Consider the following 16084-nt stretch of genomic DNA (forward strand, 5'->3'; position numbering starts at 1 on the left):
TTGTCTAGATTCTGTTCTGTTCACCTATACATATTCCAGCGAGACATATATGTTGCAGACGGAGCTCGGTAATATACACGTGGTCCCCCGGTGCTCACAAACTGCGAAAACCATCGCCCATCTTACAGTTTGAAGACTAGTGTACCGCTTCTCACGTGTGAAGGGCCTGAGTCCGATGGGCGCCAGAGCCTCTCTACGGTGTTTTTGTACTTGGCTCAAACGGCACGATAACTTCACACACATCTGTCCTCCAGTTGTCTTCAGCAAGATCTGGTAAGATGCTATTTGAGTCATCTCAGAGATGCAGATTCCAGCATGCAGACTGAGTCAAAGTTGGGAGAGGAAGTCTTGTAAGCTTATATGAGATCCATGCCACAAGTGAACAACCGCTTGGCGCCTCGCGCCTCAGCCCTCACTTGCGGTTGTCTCAGATCATTCCACTTCAAACAGGCTTTACATCTTGTCGATAGCCTCACAAGCCCCTGGCGGAGTCGCTGGGGATTGAGTTCCGGATCAAGAATGGCTGGGCAGCCAATGTTTTGATCGTCCCCTGCCTTTAAAAACGCGGCATTTCCCGCCTGAGAGTCTATGTAGAAGCATTCATCAAATGAAGTAAAACCGCTTCCAATGGAGAAGACCGTCACTGATCATGCATCACAAGAAGCACCAAATGAGACACCCGAGGAAGCGCCCAAGTCGCCCGCAGCCCCTCTCAAGGCCTCGAGGGTGGTGTCTCTTACCATTGCCCTGTGTCTAGGCATCTTTTGCATGTCCCTGGTAAGCAAAGCCCAGAGCCGACAATGAGTCGGCTACTCTGGTGACTACAATGCTGACCCTCCCTCCCTTCCCCCAGGATGTCACCATCATTGCTACGGCCATTCCCCGCATCGCCGACCAATTCAACTCCCTGGACGACGTGGGTTGGTACGGGAGTTCATATCTCCTCACTAATTGCGCCACCACCCTGGCCTTTGGCAAATTCTACACTTACTACTCGACTAAATGGGTGTACCTCTCGGCCCTCTGCCTGTTTGAGATTGGGTCCGCTGTCTGCGGGGCGACTCCCAACTCGCTCGGCCTCATCCTGGGTCGATGCCTGGCCGGTCTGGGTGCGGGGGGCCTCTTCTCCGGCAGTCTACTGATCATCGCTCAGATGGTGCCTTTACATCGCCGTCCAGTGTTCACGGCCTTGCTGGGGAGCATGTTTGGAATTGCTAGCGTCATTGGTCCTCCGTGAGTAGATCCATAACCGATCCCGTTTACCGGGTTGACTCGACAGTCCGCTGACGGGATATAGCCTGGGTGGCGCCTTCACCGATCACGTTTCGTGGCGATGGTGCTTCTACATCAACCTCCCCATCGGTGCCGTGACGGGTCTTTTTGTATTGTTCCTCTTCCACCCCCCCGGACCAGTCCAGAGCCGACCCAGTTTCCGTCGTCTGCTGGGAAAGCTTGATCCGATCGGGACGATCCTCTTATTGCCGGCCATTGTCTGTCTGCTGCTGGCGCTGCAGTGGGGAGGTAACCAGTACGCGTGGGGCAACTGGCGCATCATCGTGCTGTTCGTGGCCGCGGGGGTGCTTCTGCTCGCCTTCGGAGGCTGTCAAGTCTGGCAGGGCGATGATGCCACCCTCCCGCTGAGAATCGTGCGCAATCGCAACATTTGGTCGTCGGCCTGGTTCGCCTGGACGCTCAATGGCGCCTACTTCGTGTTCATTTACTATGTAAGCGGTGTTCGACCCACTTCCATCTCCCCAAACCCGCCGTCCACTGACTTGCCGCCAGCTTCCCATCTGGTTCCAGTCCATCCAATCCGCCTCGGCCACCCAATCAGGCGTCATGAGCCTCCCAAGCATCCTGGCCGTCGTGATCGTGTCCATTCTCTCCGGAGTCACCGTCACGGTCTTCGGCTACTACAATCCCTTCATGGTCCTGGCGTCTGCCATCCTCGCGGTGGGCGCGGGACTCCTCAGCACCCTGCAACCCGACTCTGGCCCGGGCCAGTGGATCAGCTACCAGATCCTCGAGGGCATCGGGGTCGGCCTCGGCCAGCAACTGCCCTTCGTGGTGGTGCAGAATGTGCTCCCGGACCGCGACGTGCCCACGGGGACCGCGGTGGTCACCTTCGCGCAGACCCTGGGCGGGGCGATTTTCATCTCCGTGGCCCAGAGCGTCTTCACGAACCAGTTTACGCACGCGATGCAGGCTGAGGATCCGTCGGCCAACGTCACCGCGATTCTGGCCGCGGGGACGACCGCGCTCCGGGACAAGCTGCCGGGGGATCAGCTGAGAATCGTCTTGCGGGCTTACAACTCCGCCGTCACCCGGGCATTCTATGTGGGAGTCGCGCTGGCGGCGCTTTCGGTGTTTGGCACGGTTGCCTTGGAATGGAGGTCGGTCAAGAAGATGGAGAAACCTGCACCGGTTGAGGCGGATGCGAGGTCGTAAAGCGTCGTTTGGCTGCAAGGAACAGGTCGGAAGGGACTTGTGGTGTGAATAGTCCGCGGTTCGGGGGATGAGCGGGCCCGTGATAGTCAGGAAGCCTGTATGCATGCAGTATCCCTCGCAGGTGCAGTCTCCCACGATGCATCATCCGAAATTCACAGATCCTTGAAATGAACCAGACTTTCCAAGACAACCCTAACCCTACCCGCCGATCCTCACATCGGGAGGGCGTTTGGTGCATCTAGGCAGCAGTGGCCATGAAGAAGAATGCCCCTTGCATACCGGCCGCATACCGCCAATGCATGAAGGCCCGGTGAGGCGAGACGAGGGGGAGCGACTTACCTCATGCGCCCAGCTCCTGTTTCTTGGCTTCATCAACTCAAGCGTTGGTAGATGTACCGGGGCAACATAAATCTCCAGCTGTCGAACCGAGCCAGGCCGATTGAACACACCCCTCCAAACATTCATCGCCATGACGATATCTGTCACGGCCACCCCCAAGCCCCAAGAGGGAGCCGGGCCGGGGCCCACGAAAGCCGGCCCTGCAACTACCCCGTACCACACGCTCAGCAGGGCAATCCCCTTTGCCACCCTGGACCAGCACCGGTACTGGCACGCGGTGGCCCCGATGCTGGGCGAGATGCTCACGCGGGGCGACTACAGCCTGCACCAGCAATACGGATACCTGAGCCTGTTTGCGCAGGTGATCGTGCCGCGACTGGGGCCCTTTCCCAGCCAGCAAAACATCTACAAGTGCCTGCTCGGGGGCACCGGGTCCGTCGAGCTGAGCCAGAACGTCCAGCGCCGGGGGCTCACCGCACGGGTGGCCTTTGAGCCGACCAGCTACATCGCCAGCACGGGCGCGGACCCCTTCAACCGACAGGCCGTGCACGCCACCCTCGCCGAGCTGCGCACCCTGGGCGCCGCCCAGGTCGACCTGGAGCTGCACCACCAGCTGCACCACCAGCTGACGCTCAGTGACCGCGACGAGCAAGGCATGACCGCCGCCCAGATCGCCGACACCGTGTGGCGCACGCAGACCCTGCTGGCGCTCGACCTGAGCCCGTGCGGCACGATCACGGTGAAGGAATACTTCTACCCGGGCCTCAAAGCCCAGCGCACCGGCTGCAGCGTCGCGGACCTGTGCTTCCGCGCGATCCGCTCTGTGGACCCAGAGGGCCGCTTCGCAGCGGCCGCGCAGGCCATCGCGCGCCACATGCAGACCCAGCCCCGCACCGACCTGTATTTCCTGTCGTGTGACCTCGTCGACCCGGCGACCACGCGCTTCAAGCTCTACCTGATGGAGCTGGACATGCGGTGGGCCAAGGTCGAGGAGCACTGGACGCTGGGCGGGGCGCTGGCGGGGGATGCCGACGTGGCCCGGGGGCTGGCGATGCTCCGCGAGCTGTGGCGCGACTTCGGCATCCTCGAGGGCCAGCGCGCCGAGCCCGAGCGGCCCTCGCTGCCCGGCGATCCCGATACCATCGTGCCGTTTATCTTGAACTACGAGCTGCACCCGGACCGGCCGCTGCCGGTGCCCAAGTTCTATTTCCCGTTGGTGGGCATCTCCGACCTGAAGGTCGCCGCCGTGCTCGAGGCCTTCTTCCAGCGGTGGGAGATGCCGGAGCAGGCGGCGGTGTATCGCGAGAATCTGCAGGCGTACTAGTAAGTTGGCTCGTCGAAAAGTTGTTGTTTGTGTATTGCTTGCTAATCTGTGCGACAGCCCGACGGCGGATTTGGCGAAGGCGACCGATCATCAGGCGTGGATGTCGTTCTCGTACTCGCAGAAGAAGGGGCCGTATCTGACTATGTACTATCATTAGGGGGTTACCGTTTTTATGCGGTGCTATTGCGCGTTGGTAGAGTAGTCAAACTGAGTGCAGTACAACTCCAAGGCGTCCGCCTCAAAATTGAATGAACCATAAGAGCATGAGAGACCCTCGCAATGAACTTCATCCCTTCTTACATTCTCATCACCGACAACGTAATCTTTAATTTGTTTATCTTCTCGTGTCGAAATCCAGCAGAGCAGCCAGCACCCAACATTCAACCTAAAGCCCCGAATGCAACTCCCAACCAAGGACTACTTACTCCCTCTTCTCCCCCTTGGCAAAGACTGCCGTCCACCTCTGCGGCACCAACCCAGTCGCCCCGTACGTCTTCTCCAGATATCTCTCCAGCGCCGGCAGGATAGCCGCTTCGTGGGCCTCGCGCTGCGCGGCAGACCACCACTTACTCACGATGATGGGGATGACGGGCGCGGCAATCTTGTACAGGTCAGCGGTGGAGGTGTGGAACTCCTTGGAGATGGTGGTGGTGTGCACGCGCACGAAGCCGGCCTCCTCGAGGCGGCCGCGCACGTACGCCTCGTCGTCCCAGCCCGGGTTCATGCACGACATAAACTCCTTGGTCGTCGGGAAGGGGAGGGCAGCGTCGGCGGGAATGGTGCGCACCGCCGCTTCGAGGACGGGGAGCCATTCCGCTGTTGTGTGGTCAGTAACTGTTATGGGGAATAGGGCAGAAGGAGATGGGCTTAGGGGGAGGGGTGGGGGGAAGATTTGGAACGTACTCTTCTGCCAGGTGGAGATGGTCAATACTCCCCCAGGCTTGAGGATGCGGAGGGTATCTTTTTTTGTCAGTCAGTTGTGGTTCCTTTCGGCAATCGAGGCTGAGGGAAGGGGGAGGAGTACCGTTCAACGCGGCGTAGGTATCCGGGAACGACGTCCACGCTATACACAGAAGTTAGGTTCGCCTAGCAACGCGCAGCCTGGCTAATGGTGAAGAAGAACCCACCCAGCGCCGCAAACACATGCGTCAACTCCGCGGCCGGCAGCTCCGTGTTCTGCGCGTCCATCACCCGCGCGCTCGAGTTGGCCGACCACCCTTCCTCGACGATCTTGCGCTGGACGTGGCCTGTCAGCTCCGTCGAGATGTCGCCGCACACCAGCGCCCAGCAGCCCACCGGCTGGTCCGCCAGCACCTCGTGAAGCTTCTCAGACACCACCCCCGTTCCGCAGGCCAGGTCCAGCACCTTCAGCGGCCGCTGCTTCGACGCCAGCACCCCGGAGAGGGCGATCAAATCCTCCGTGAAGTACCGCGTAATCTTCTCGGCGATCAGGTATGTCTCCAGGATGCCTTTGCCCGAGTACAGCTCGGTGAAGTTGGTGGCGCGGGTCATGATGGTGGGTTTGGAGGGCGGGTGTGTTATGGTTGTGGTTGTGGTTGTGGTAACAAAAGATAGGGTTGCGGTGGCACTTGGAGATGAGTTAAGAATCGAAGATGACGAGGCCCGGGGAGACCAAGCTGCTGACCCGGGGCAGTTTCTCGATGTCATTTTTGCTTTTGGCTCGTGTTCGCCTCCAGTAACTCGCGGTGCAGGGACCCCACCTTCCCCCCTTACCTCCCCTATTTCAGGTGTTGTCTCAACTCCCAGACCGCCATCCACCCATCTTCACGTACATGCATCATCACAAATGCTAGGAGCAGGAGCTGCAAGGGGGAAGAGGGGATGAGGCGTGCCGAGGCTTCAATCCGTGCATTCGTCAGGAGTGCAAGTGCCGGTCACTCCGGAAATCCAGACCAACAGAGGGAGAGAGAGACACATCCCACCCTGACTTAGGAGAAGGAAGCACACTATCAGTCCACAGGATCCGGGGACCGTCGCACACCAGCTGGTCATACTATTCTTTTTTCAAGACAAGAAGCGGACGGACAAAGCACTCCAGCATGGGGACCATCACCATCTCCCAGCTCCTGTACTCGGGAATCGGGCTGGCCAGTTTGCTCCTCTTCCTGCGCGCCATCCTCGCCGTTTCTGGCCAGCATAAGCCCGTCAACTGGCACGCCTGGGATCCCTTCCAGCGCAAGGCGAAGCAGGAGTTTTCCTCCAATGCCCGGGGGCTGATTGCAAAAGGGCTCGAGGAGGTGAGTTGGGCCATTAGGCGAGTTGCCACGAGGGGTGGGGGGAGGTGTAGATCAATTGACATTATTCGGTAAACCCTAGGGACGCTCGGTGTTCCGGCTCGCCACCAACATGGGAACGTATCTCATCCTGTCCGACCGGTACGCGGAGGAAATCAGAAATGATGAAAGATTCAGTGCCTACGATGCGTTAGTGGATGTATGTTTCCCTCATCTTCCTGGCTAGCGATTAAGCATTGCATACTTCACCTACCGAATCTGAAATACTCATCCTTATGCACAAGGTCATTCTTCTGGAGTTACCGGGCTTCGAGACGAAGCTCAAAGGCTCGCTACATAACCATGTCTCTCCAATTGCTATCCAGGCCTTGAACAAGAAGCTTCGTGAGTTTTGTGCCTGGGAGAGGTTTGTAGCTTAGTACAGTAGCCCTAACTTACCGCCGCCACACCACCTTTACTTAGTGCACTTAACGCGCCCCCTCTCCGACGAAGCCAGTGAGTATCTACGCACCCAGTGGACCGAGGCGTCCGGTAAGTCAGTCAGTCCCATCAACAGTCTTCGCGCAGTCTAGCCAGTAGCGAACTAACCGGTCGATAAACCAGCAAACTGGCAGACCGTCTCCATCCGCGAGACCGTACTGTCGCTAGTGGCGCAGATGACGACGCGAGCCCTGATCGGGCCCGAGCTCAGTCGCAACCCCGAATGGCTCGAGATTGCCGTCAGCTTCACCACCAACCGCGCCATCGCCGTGGCCGCCATTCAGGCCTGGCCCCGCTTCCTCCAGCCACTGGCCCACTGGTTCCTGGGCCCCTGCCAGACGGTGCGCCGCCAGATCCAGCGCGCCCAGGCAATTTTGTTGCCCGTTCTGCGAGAAAAAATCAGCCGTGCCAACGATCCGTCGCGTAGGGAGCTTTCCACCCTGACGTTCATCGACCAGTGCGCCAACGGCGCGCGCTACGACGCCACGCTGGCGCAGCTGCGCCTGATTGCCGTCTCCGTCCTGACGACGGCGGATCTAGTGGAGAAGGTGGTGGCCCGCCTCGTGGAGCACCCGGAGCTGATCCAGCCGCTGCGCGAGGAAGCCATCGCCGTCTTGACAGCCAGCCCGCAGGGCATCCACCGCACCAGCCTGCTTAAGCTCACGCTGATGGAGAGCGTAATGAAGGAAAGCCAGCGGCTCGAGCCCGCCACCCTCAGTCCGTCCTTTGCCCCCTCCCCTGCCCCAACACGACCCTCGTCCCGGGTACCTTGAAACGCAACTGACAAAATCAAGTATCCATGTTTCGCGTTGCCAAAGAACCCGTCACCCTCCATGACGGCACCACCATCCCCAAAGGCACCCACCTCGCCTTCGCCAACGACCTGCGCCTCGATGCCACCATGTACCCGGACCCGGAGGTCTTCGATGGCTACCGTTTCGAAAGGATGCGGGCAGATCCCAGCACCGCCGGACTGGCCCCATTCACGAAGACACGCATGAGCCACTTGGCCTTCGGGCACGGGAAGCACGCCTGTCCAGGCCGGTTCCTGTCGTGCGATGAGGCGAAGTTGATCCTGTGTCATATGCTGCTCAAGTATGAGATCCGGGCGCCAGAGGGGGGCGTTGGCGGGGTGGCGGTGCGTGGGATGTTTGTGCAGCGCGAGCCCGGGGCGCGGATGGTGGTGAGGTGGCGCGGGGTCGAGGGTGGGTTGGCGAAGATTCTGCAATAATTCCGATGCAATCAGATACCATGCTGGGGTTCTTGAGGGTTGTCTGGGTCGCTCTAAAGCAGACTACATGCTGAGCATCGCATTTCTCCGGCATTGATCTCCGAAAGGTATATCCGAATACTTTACCAGATCATGACCATGTGTACTCTTTAAGTAGCAGCATAAATACTGTTTGATCCTTAGCAGAGATCAATCAGCAGAAGTGTAGCTACTTCAAATAATCCAAATATGATATGAGTTTATATTGTTTAAATGATGTGCATATACCTCCAGATCAGACTTTTCATCTAATGTATACTGCATACCTCAAAGGTATACTTGTTCACAATCGCTAATGAGACATTTGAAATTCATTACTACTTCGACTAGAGAGCTGAGAGAATTATACAACTCTTAACCATGGAGAGTGTTCATCGAATTTCTACGCTGATGCGTTCGCTTTGTAGTCATGCGCAAACTGATATTCACAGCCTTCCGGGACATTGCGCGGTCTGTACTCGCTCCCGTCTTGAATCGCTCGTTGGACCGCCGGAAACTCCTCGTAGACATCCCGGTGAACATCATACCCAAAGATCCACTCAGGCCGGGGGAACTTGATCACCGCCGGGTTCTTCTCGATTGCCTCCCAGTCGGGGTCGCGCATCTGCCCGTAGATGGCATTCCCACTCTCCTGGATGAGGCGCGTCCGCTGGTATCGGAGAGCCTGAACGGCCTGGAGACCCAGGCGCACCCGCGACTTGCCCGTAAGCTCCAGACAGATAGCCAGCGTCGCCGCATCCTCGATCGACTGCCCACCTCCCTGGCCCGCAATGGGGGACATGGCGTGGGCGGCATCGCCGAGGATCATGATGCGTCCGCCGCTCGAGATCCAACGTGGCAGCGGATCCCGGGCAATGATCTTATAGTCCGCCAGCGTCTCGCTTGGGGTATGCCGGAGGACGGCGGCGATCTTCGGGTAGATTGGCCAGTCTTGCAAGAGGGCCAGGGCATCATCCACACGAGCCTTGGTGGTGTTCTCCCAATTCTCGGCCGATTGCGCGTCGTTCTGGGTATTCTTCCGATCAGTACAGTGCATCACTCACTCACGCTGGCAGACAAGGGACACTGACTCGATGCCAAACCTGCCAGATGACATTCTGACCACGCTTCCCCGTAGCCAGGGTCAGCCCCAGGCCACCGTCGGTGATGTATCTCCGCATGCGATCCTGCTCGCCGACTTCCTTCAAAATCCATGCGGCGTCCGGATCCCCTGCGACGAGTTCCGCCCGGAAGCACGACCGATACGCGGCTATCCCAGAGTCCTGCGTGGGGATGCGGTACCCAAGAACAAAGTCTCGAGTCCGACTGTGCACACCATCCGCGCCGATGACGCAGTCGGCGGAGATGGTCTGCACTCCGTTCACGGTCACGCCCGCCTGGTCGCCGTCCTCCGACTCCCAGTACTCGGTGACGGCCGCCCCGAACCGCAGGTCAATCCCCAAGGCGGTGGCATGGCGATACAGTTCGGTTATCAGCGTGCCCCGATGGATGATCATGCCCTCCCCGACGCCGTAGCCATCCATCACGTCCATGGCATACAGCTTCCCGGCGGGGTCGAGCACCTCCATGGCGGCCACATCGTCAGACTGCGCAACGAGCTCGCGGTACACTCTACCTTGCTCCCACGTCCGCAGCACCTTGGTGGCATTGCTGCCCAAAGCAATGCTATCCCCTGTATCCTCAGTCAAGCCCTGTGCGCTGCCGAATGGTTGGGGGCGGGGTGTTGGGTACGAGCTCGGGAACCCTACCTAAAACACGAACCTCGGGGCTCTTCTCCAGCCCGATCACCGTATGGCCCTTGTAATGGCACTCGATGGCCGCCACCAGTCCCGCGATGCCCAGCCCCACGATCACCACCTCGATGCCACTGGACCGAGGCTCCGCGACCCCGGCCGGCCCTACCCCATTGGTGATTGTCATCTTGTGCGTGTGTGGTAACCTCTGCTCTGGTCTACTCGGCTCTAGAATGGCAGTGACTCGCAAAAAGATCACTAGACTATCCCGCTGATTTATGGCCGCCTGATCAACCGATCGCCTTGCATGGAGGAGGGGGAGGTGAGCGTCGGATGAGCGGTCTGGGGAGTGAGGCTTTGGTCGTCGAATCTTCATGACGCAGTGGGCAAGGCCTGGCATTCTCCCTTCAATGCCTCTGGGCAGTCATCCCCGCCGCGCCGGCATGGGAAGGCCCAGATGTACCGTACGGTGTAGCGCTTGGTGATACAGCCGGCGGCCTAGCCGCAGGCAACGCATTTGCATCGCCGATCGGGCAGAATGTCTCGTCTTGGCTGATTTCCCCCTCCAGCAAGCGAATCTCGCGACGATAACCCGATGAGGGAATAAATTGCAGCAGAATCCACGCCCTGCAGAAATGTCTGGTTCTGACGAATTTACTCGGCCTCGTTCTGCGGCTGCCTGTGCCGGGCCATACACAGCGCTCGTCTGTTATCATGCAAGGGGGGAAGGAGGGAGATGGGGCAATTTTATTATTGCACCATGCGTCTGCACCTCTGATGTAATTAATGAACGTGGCCAAGACAAGGAGGCAAGGGGAAGATAAAATGAAGATATGTAGTCTCACATGGGGGAATCTGTGGAGGTTCTTCGTACTTTGGGGGGTGCATATGCGCATAGCCCGGCCCACATGTAAACAGGGCGGCGGCCAAGACCCTCGGCTCCCCCTTGATTGTGGCGGCTACGCAAGGATATTTTCGGGCTTGTCTGGTGTTCGCACAGGATCAAGGGAGTTTGGGATGTGGTGGACTACAGACTGGGGTGTGAGGGGGCCAAGCTTGCTGTGTTCTGCTATAGAGGCTGGAAGATTGTTCCGGTCTTCTGCCTCAGGCCACGAGGTACAATACAGTCCAGTAGGGCCGATGACGCGTGACAAGTTGTAACCCTAACCATAAATGATTCCGTTCAATACACTCCCCGCCTACCTGGCAATCTTAGTAGACCTGCTAGAGACTACAAACCCATGGCTGGATTCAAACAGAGGAACTTGAACAAGCTGTTCCAAGGGCTGGGGAAAGAGATATGATAACTTTGACCGGATATTGGTATACGACACGATGTTAGTACAGCCTACCGCCGGGGGAACAAGGATCACCACCACCATCAATAGACATGCTTAGCGTCCAACCAATATGATTATGATAACCACGTCGCTATTTCTCTCTAAGACTATCATTCATTTAAGCCTAGCCTCGACAATCCCCATGATATCTCCCGGCTTCCTCCACACCTGCACCAGCTCAAGCCCGGCACTGTCCAGCAGGCTTGCAAAGTTCTTCGCGGTGCGTTCGATGCCTCCAATGGCCATCAAGCTCAGATCTTGCCAAGCGTGAGTCATGGTCGCTCCCGTCTCCGGGACGATGATGTCGTGGATCAAGAGCCGGGACTGGCTCCGATCCATTGCGACCGCCGTATTCTGGAGGATCTTCATCGCTTCCGGAACATCCGGCCAGTCGTGGAAGATGCGCCGGAAGTAATAGATTGCGGCGCCTGCTCGAAAAGATGTAGATGAGCCATCACGCCCGTCCCACGGGTCTGCGGGAGAAAAGAAGGTCAGGCTTACCGCGGATTGGCTGGGCTTGCTTCAGAAAGTCGTAAACCTGCGGTTCGATCCCATCGGCTCGCAGCGTCCGGCTGTGTTCACGAATGACGGGCTCAAGATCCTGTACGATAAACCGGCGGCCCTGCAAGCCCGGGGCTATCTTCCTGATCTGGCGCGTGGCGTTGCCATGGCTGCCGGCGATGTCGACGAGGGCAACACGATCTTCGGCGGCACCGCCTAGCCGATCCTCCCATGGGTACCGATCCATGGCCATTTGCTCCACGTCGGCCGCCTCGGCCTTGGTCACAGGGGCAACATGCTTCGGGTTCTTGTAGAGGTACTCGAACATCGTCTCGCCCGGACAGTTGTGGGCCAGGGTGAACGGGTTGTTTCGGGTCGTGATGGCGTCTTTCCAGTCATGCTGGCCAAGGAAGTCGCAGATCTGCAAGACTGGCCCGAAGATGAAGTCCGCCCTGCGAAGAGATTCTTGCGGTCAGCCACAGAATGCGAGACCATGGGACAAAGAACTGGATTGGCCTCCATGCTCGACTACGCACATTACCGGGAAGCAGCCCGCGATGTCCGCGGTCAGATATGCCTCAGAGTACGGCGTGTGGGCATACTCCTCTTCGCCGGTCTCGCGGAAAGGACCGAATGGCGTCACGGCTCGCATCAGGCGTACTGTGTGCTCATCAGCATCGGGAGACGTCCGAGATGTGTCGACGACATTACCCAGGACGCTCTTCTCCATGCCCGTCCGGGACGAGATTTCGCGGGCCGTCATCGGAGCTCCGCCCTTGGGGATGGTGTGAAAGACCCCGGCCGCCAGCAGAGTTCGCAGGGATCCCACTTTGACGATCTATCCGATGCTCAACTCATGGTCATTTCACTGACTCTCACGACATAGAGAGGAGCGCTCACTAACATCTTCAAAGGAAGACAGCGCGGAGGGAACAGGGCCCCGGAGGGTTTGGATCAGGCTGGACGCCTTTCTCTGAAGGTCGAGCTTAGCCTCATCGCCGGTGGTATCACCATCACCAGCACCCATGAAGCGCTGGGCTGCGGCAACTATCGCATCAACATCTGTTTGCACGGCCAGCCGCTGCGCTGCTTCAGTCTTGTCGGGGACCGTCATGGTAGTGGGTAACACTGTTTTTGGCATCCGTGTATCACAGAGAAGTTGCCATTGGGTACAAATAGGATTGGAACTTCCTTGAGCCGACTCCAAAACAGGACAGAGCCCCGCGAGTCATGGTCTTACCTCCTGGCCTTCAAATTGATGTCGGCATTTACCCTATCTGGACCGACTGGTCGCTTTTCCAAGTTCGTCAACCCGCTGCCCTGTATTGGTCTTGCCCGCGTTTACCTCCCACGGAATTCCACCTTGCAGATGAGAACGAGATGTCGTTGATCAGATCCGTCGTTCTAGATTGTTACATTCTGTACGCTACGAGGGACTGGCTGTCGTGCTCCGTCCCCAATTACACTGATCAGCTCTGGGTAGAGTATAGTATGCTGATTTTTTCTGCACGGCTGGCGCGCATAACCCAGCTGACTTGCAGAACCGGTTTGGCTGGGGTTCGTGGCTGGCTCGTACGGAATGCCCCTGCAGTTCCTTGCTTGGGTGCTGTGCGTCATCTCGCTCGCAGGGCCCCTTACTCGACAGGAGCCATGCGCGGCGTCTTTGCTAGTCCGAAATCCCCTTCGTGTATAGATGCCCCCTCGCGCGAGCTCGGCTGTACATGTTTTCTTGATTTTTGCAGACTTCTCGCGGGTCGTGGTACTACTATGCAGTCGACAATGGTTACTAGACACCGTCACGTGATTGCACTGTAAAGTGCTGTCCTTCAGGCCATTACCAGAGACTGATCCAGGCCTCGAGATTGGAAATTCTGGGTGGTTATACACTTGGGAGTAAAGTAGAAGCGTCATACAGGTGTGAAGCAGACTTTAGGCAAGTAACTGTAAGCACCCAGATAATATTCCCTAGGTGAATCCTCAGTTCTTCGAGGCTCGCAACCCTAATCCTTCATCTTGTTTTGCACACGCGTCAGCAGTTTAGCGAATATCAATCGCATCGGTTCTCCATTCATTTGAATCTTGCTTTAACGTTGTTTAGGTGGTCAAGAGAGATACACGTTCCCACTTATACCTCTTGGACCAATGCGAAGATCAAAAGCGTCAATTGAGTTGAACAATAGGCCGGGGCCGCCCCCCTCCCCCCCTCCACCCCCGACTTCGGGCAGCAGCATTGATTGAAAGAAATAGTCATGACCGTGATTCTCGGCTCGATAGCTCAGAACAGATCCCCCAGACGTATCACAGAGCCTCTAAGATGATCGCTTGCTCTGCAACCTTGAACCATGCATCCCCTCGCTTCTGGGCCGCCCGGCTGTCCGTGGCGGACTTGCCAGGTGAGCGGAGGCGATGATGCTCGACCGTATACGCCACCAGCACCTTCAGGATCGTGTCGGCCAGCGCCTGGGCGATGCACTGGCGCGGCCCGAACCCAAAACGCCAGAACCGGTAGCGGAAATACGCGCGGGATTCGGCCAGGAAGCGCCTGGGCCGGAAGCTCGTGCGGTCCGGGCCCCAAGACTCGTCCCGGATATTCAACGCATTGGTATCGACCACCATGTAGGTGCCCCTGGGGATGCGGAATCCGCCGACATCGCGCGCCGTGGGGATCGACTGGGCGTAGGTGTAGTTCGTGACGGGCCGCAGCCGCGCGGACTCGTTGATGCAGCTCGCTAGTAGGGTCGAGTTGCTGGCAATGTACCGCGCCCAGGCACCGTCGCAGTTGTCCATCCGTACCTCTGCGATCTCCCTTCGGAGCTCCTCCTGCGATGCTGGGTCCTCGGCGAGGAAGGCCGGGATCCATGAAAAGCTGCCGATCGTGACGTCGATGTTCGCGAAGAGCGCCTCGTCCAGGGTATGCATCAACTCCGTTGGAGTGAGCTGACCGCGCTCGACCGCGGCATACAAAGGCACGATGGCGCATGCGGTGCCCTGGCCGCTGGCCTTGGCGCGTCGATATGCTTGCCGGTTAAATTCCGCCCATCGCCCGTGGAAGACACGCAACTTAGCCCGGATAGTTGGCGAGAAGAGCTTCGTGACGGAGAAGAGCGAAAGCCCACCCTTGAAAGCATACTGGAAGACGTCGGTCCGCAGGTTGGTGATATGAAGGAGTTCTTGCACCATGTCCGGAGGCAGTTCTCCGTAAAGGAGATCGCTGATGACCCAGAACGGCAAAAGCTTAAGATCCTCGGCAGGCTTCAGACGCCACGCCTCCCCAGCTTGATATTCCCCATATAGCTCGTTGAACTGCCGGGCCACCCGTGACTGGACCAACGGAACGTAGGTCGTGGCCTTTTGCGTGAACGGAGGCGAAACCACCGCATGGACACGTTTCCAATGCCCCTGGCTGATGAGGCCCACCCCATCCCCAACTAGGTCGCCCATCACCCAGCCCCCATTTAGGTTTGAGGCTTTCAGGTGATCTCCAGAGTCTCTGAAGACCGTTTTGATCTCCTCCGCTCGAGTTAGAATGCTGGCAAGCATTAGTACCTGGATACCCATAACTGCGAATCGGACACGTACATCTCAGGCGTCAGGCCAACCCAGATACGATAGACCGGACCATACTCCTCCGCCCACCGACGAGAGACCTTTTCGTATTCGAGAAATTTGAGGCTCCCTCCACCATCCGGAAATTGATACGGGCACGTCGGGATTGAGATTTGGCCGTCTGCTGAATGGATTGGATACCACCAAAGCAAGAAACACTGCAAATTAGGGCTTGTTTTCGCAATGGCATCGGTGGAACGAGACCAACATTGATCAAATAGGAGAAAAACCGGTTAGGCCAAGTGTCCGGCGTAAATGCGCGCCAGAATGCCAGTAAGACCAAGGCCAGGCTGATCTGGATTGTCAGAGCGATTGGACTGGGCATCATGTGAATCCGGTTGTTGAATTCTCTGAACAGTGGATACCCAGGAGGTCAAAAGCCAGAGACGAGGCGAGCCTGGACCACATAAGCTGAAATTACGTGTACTGGACTCATTGACTGACTGACTGAGAGTGTAGCCGCGCGCCGCAATTTCCTCATCAGTGATGAGCATGTGGTGGTTGCCATGTAAGGGTCTGGTCGCAAGTGGACTTGTCTTGCTCTCGGAAGCGCCGATCTCCAGGCATGGACAGCGCGGTATGCGGGAATCCAACGGGGATGATGTTCGTTTCGGTCGCGCAAGGGCGATGTCTCTCAGCCCCTGACTCGCTTAACTAGCTCTTGGCCATTCTGCAAATATGCCCAGGGCAGAGCAATCGGCATTAGAAATGATATCATCACCTCGAACGCAATACCGCGATCTCGGTCACTGCTGAATACTATATCCTCCAAGTGCAGAGGCCCTGCC

General features: G+C 57.9%; 7 protein-coding genes across 7 annotated transcripts; 3 read left to right on the forward strand and 4 right to left on the reverse strand.

Annotated features, from left to right (window-relative positions):
• Window positions 1–615: 615 nt before the first annotated feature.
• On the forward strand, window positions 616–2601 carry BO82DRAFT_421498 (MDR family MFS transporter). Its single transcript, XM_025640172.1, has 4 exons — window positions 616–777; window positions 854–1233; window positions 1298–1724; window positions 1786–2601. Exons 1-4 carry the CDS (start codon window positions 628–630, stop codon window positions 2446–2448), a joined length of 1620 nt encoding a protein of 539 aa, XP_025488863.1. The 5' UTR covers window positions 616–627; the 3' UTR covers window positions 2449–2601.
• Window positions 2602–2917: 316 nt separating this feature from the next.
• BO82DRAFT_342281 (aromatic prenyltransferase) lies at window positions 2918–4320 on the forward strand (the record flags this gene model as incomplete). The annotated part of the gene is made up of 2 exons (XM_025633576.1): window positions 2918–4110; window positions 4169–4320. The coding sequence occupies 2 exons, from the start codon at window positions 2918–2920 to the stop codon at window positions 4266–4268; spliced, it is 1293 nt and encodes a 430-aa protein (XP_025488864.1). The 3' UTR covers window positions 4269–4320.
• Window positions 4321–4457: 137 nt separating this feature from the next.
• On the reverse strand, window positions 4458–5660 carry BO82DRAFT_342284 (class I SAM-dependent methyltransferase). Its single transcript, XM_025633577.1, has 4 exons — window positions 5239–5660; window positions 5136–5174; window positions 5015–5071; window positions 4458–4927 (listed from the first exon to the last, which is right to left on the reverse strand). The coding sequence occupies exons 1-4, from the start codon at window positions 5621–5623 to the stop codon at window positions 4533–4535; spliced, it is 876 nt and encodes a 291-aa protein (XP_025488865.1). The 5' UTR covers window positions 5624–5660; the 3' UTR covers window positions 4458–4532.
• Window positions 5661–6171: 511 nt separating this feature from the next.
• On the forward strand, window positions 6172–8077 carry ftmG (cytochrome P450 monooxygenase ftmG; the record flags this gene model as incomplete). The annotated part of the gene is made up of 6 exons (XM_025640173.1): window positions 6172–6369; window positions 6449–6565; window positions 6651–6750; window positions 6829–6897; window positions 6970–7563; window positions 7641–8077. The coding sequence occupies 6 exons, from the start codon at window positions 6172–6174 to the stop codon at window positions 8075–8077; spliced, it is 1515 nt and encodes a 504-aa protein (XP_025488866.1).
• Window positions 8078–8498: 421 nt separating this feature from the next.
• BO82DRAFT_434889 (FAD-dependent oxidoreductase) lies at window positions 8499–10036 on the reverse strand (the record flags this gene model as incomplete). The annotated part of the gene is made up of 3 exons (XM_025640980.1): window positions 8499–9122; window positions 9187–9807; window positions 9878–10036. The coding sequence occupies 3 exons, from the start codon at window positions 10034–10036 to the stop codon at window positions 8499–8501; spliced, it is 1404 nt and encodes a 467-aa protein (XP_025488867.1).
• A 1267-nt stretch (window positions 10037–11303) lies between these two features.
• On the reverse strand, window positions 11304–12804 carry BO82DRAFT_421510 (putative O-methyltransferase; the record flags this gene model as incomplete). Its single annotated transcript, XM_025640174.1, has 5 exons — window positions 11304–11617; window positions 11691–12142; window positions 12227–12350; window positions 12402–12518; window positions 12591–12804. The coding sequence occupies 5 exons, from the start codon at window positions 12802–12804 to the stop codon at window positions 11304–11306; spliced, it is 1221 nt and encodes a 406-aa protein (XP_025488868.1).
• A 1184-nt stretch (window positions 12805–13988) lies between these two features.
• Window positions 13989–15621, reverse strand: BO82DRAFT_367543 (cytochrome P450; the record flags this gene model as incomplete). Its single annotated transcript, XM_025637081.1, has 3 exons — window positions 13989–15219; window positions 15270–15454; window positions 15505–15621. The coding sequence occupies 3 exons, from the start codon at window positions 15619–15621 to the stop codon at window positions 13989–13991; spliced, it is 1533 nt and encodes a 510-aa protein (XP_025488869.1).
• Window positions 15622–16084: the final 463 nt, after the last annotated feature.

This window comes from Aspergillus uvarum (assembly GCF_003184745.1).
Source record: "Aspergillus uvarum CBS 121591 unplaced genomic scaffold BO82scaffold_54, whole genome shotgun sequence".
NCBI classification, from domain to species: Eukaryota; Fungi; Ascomycota; class Eurotiomycetes; order Eurotiales; family Aspergillaceae; genus Aspergillus; species Aspergillus uvarum.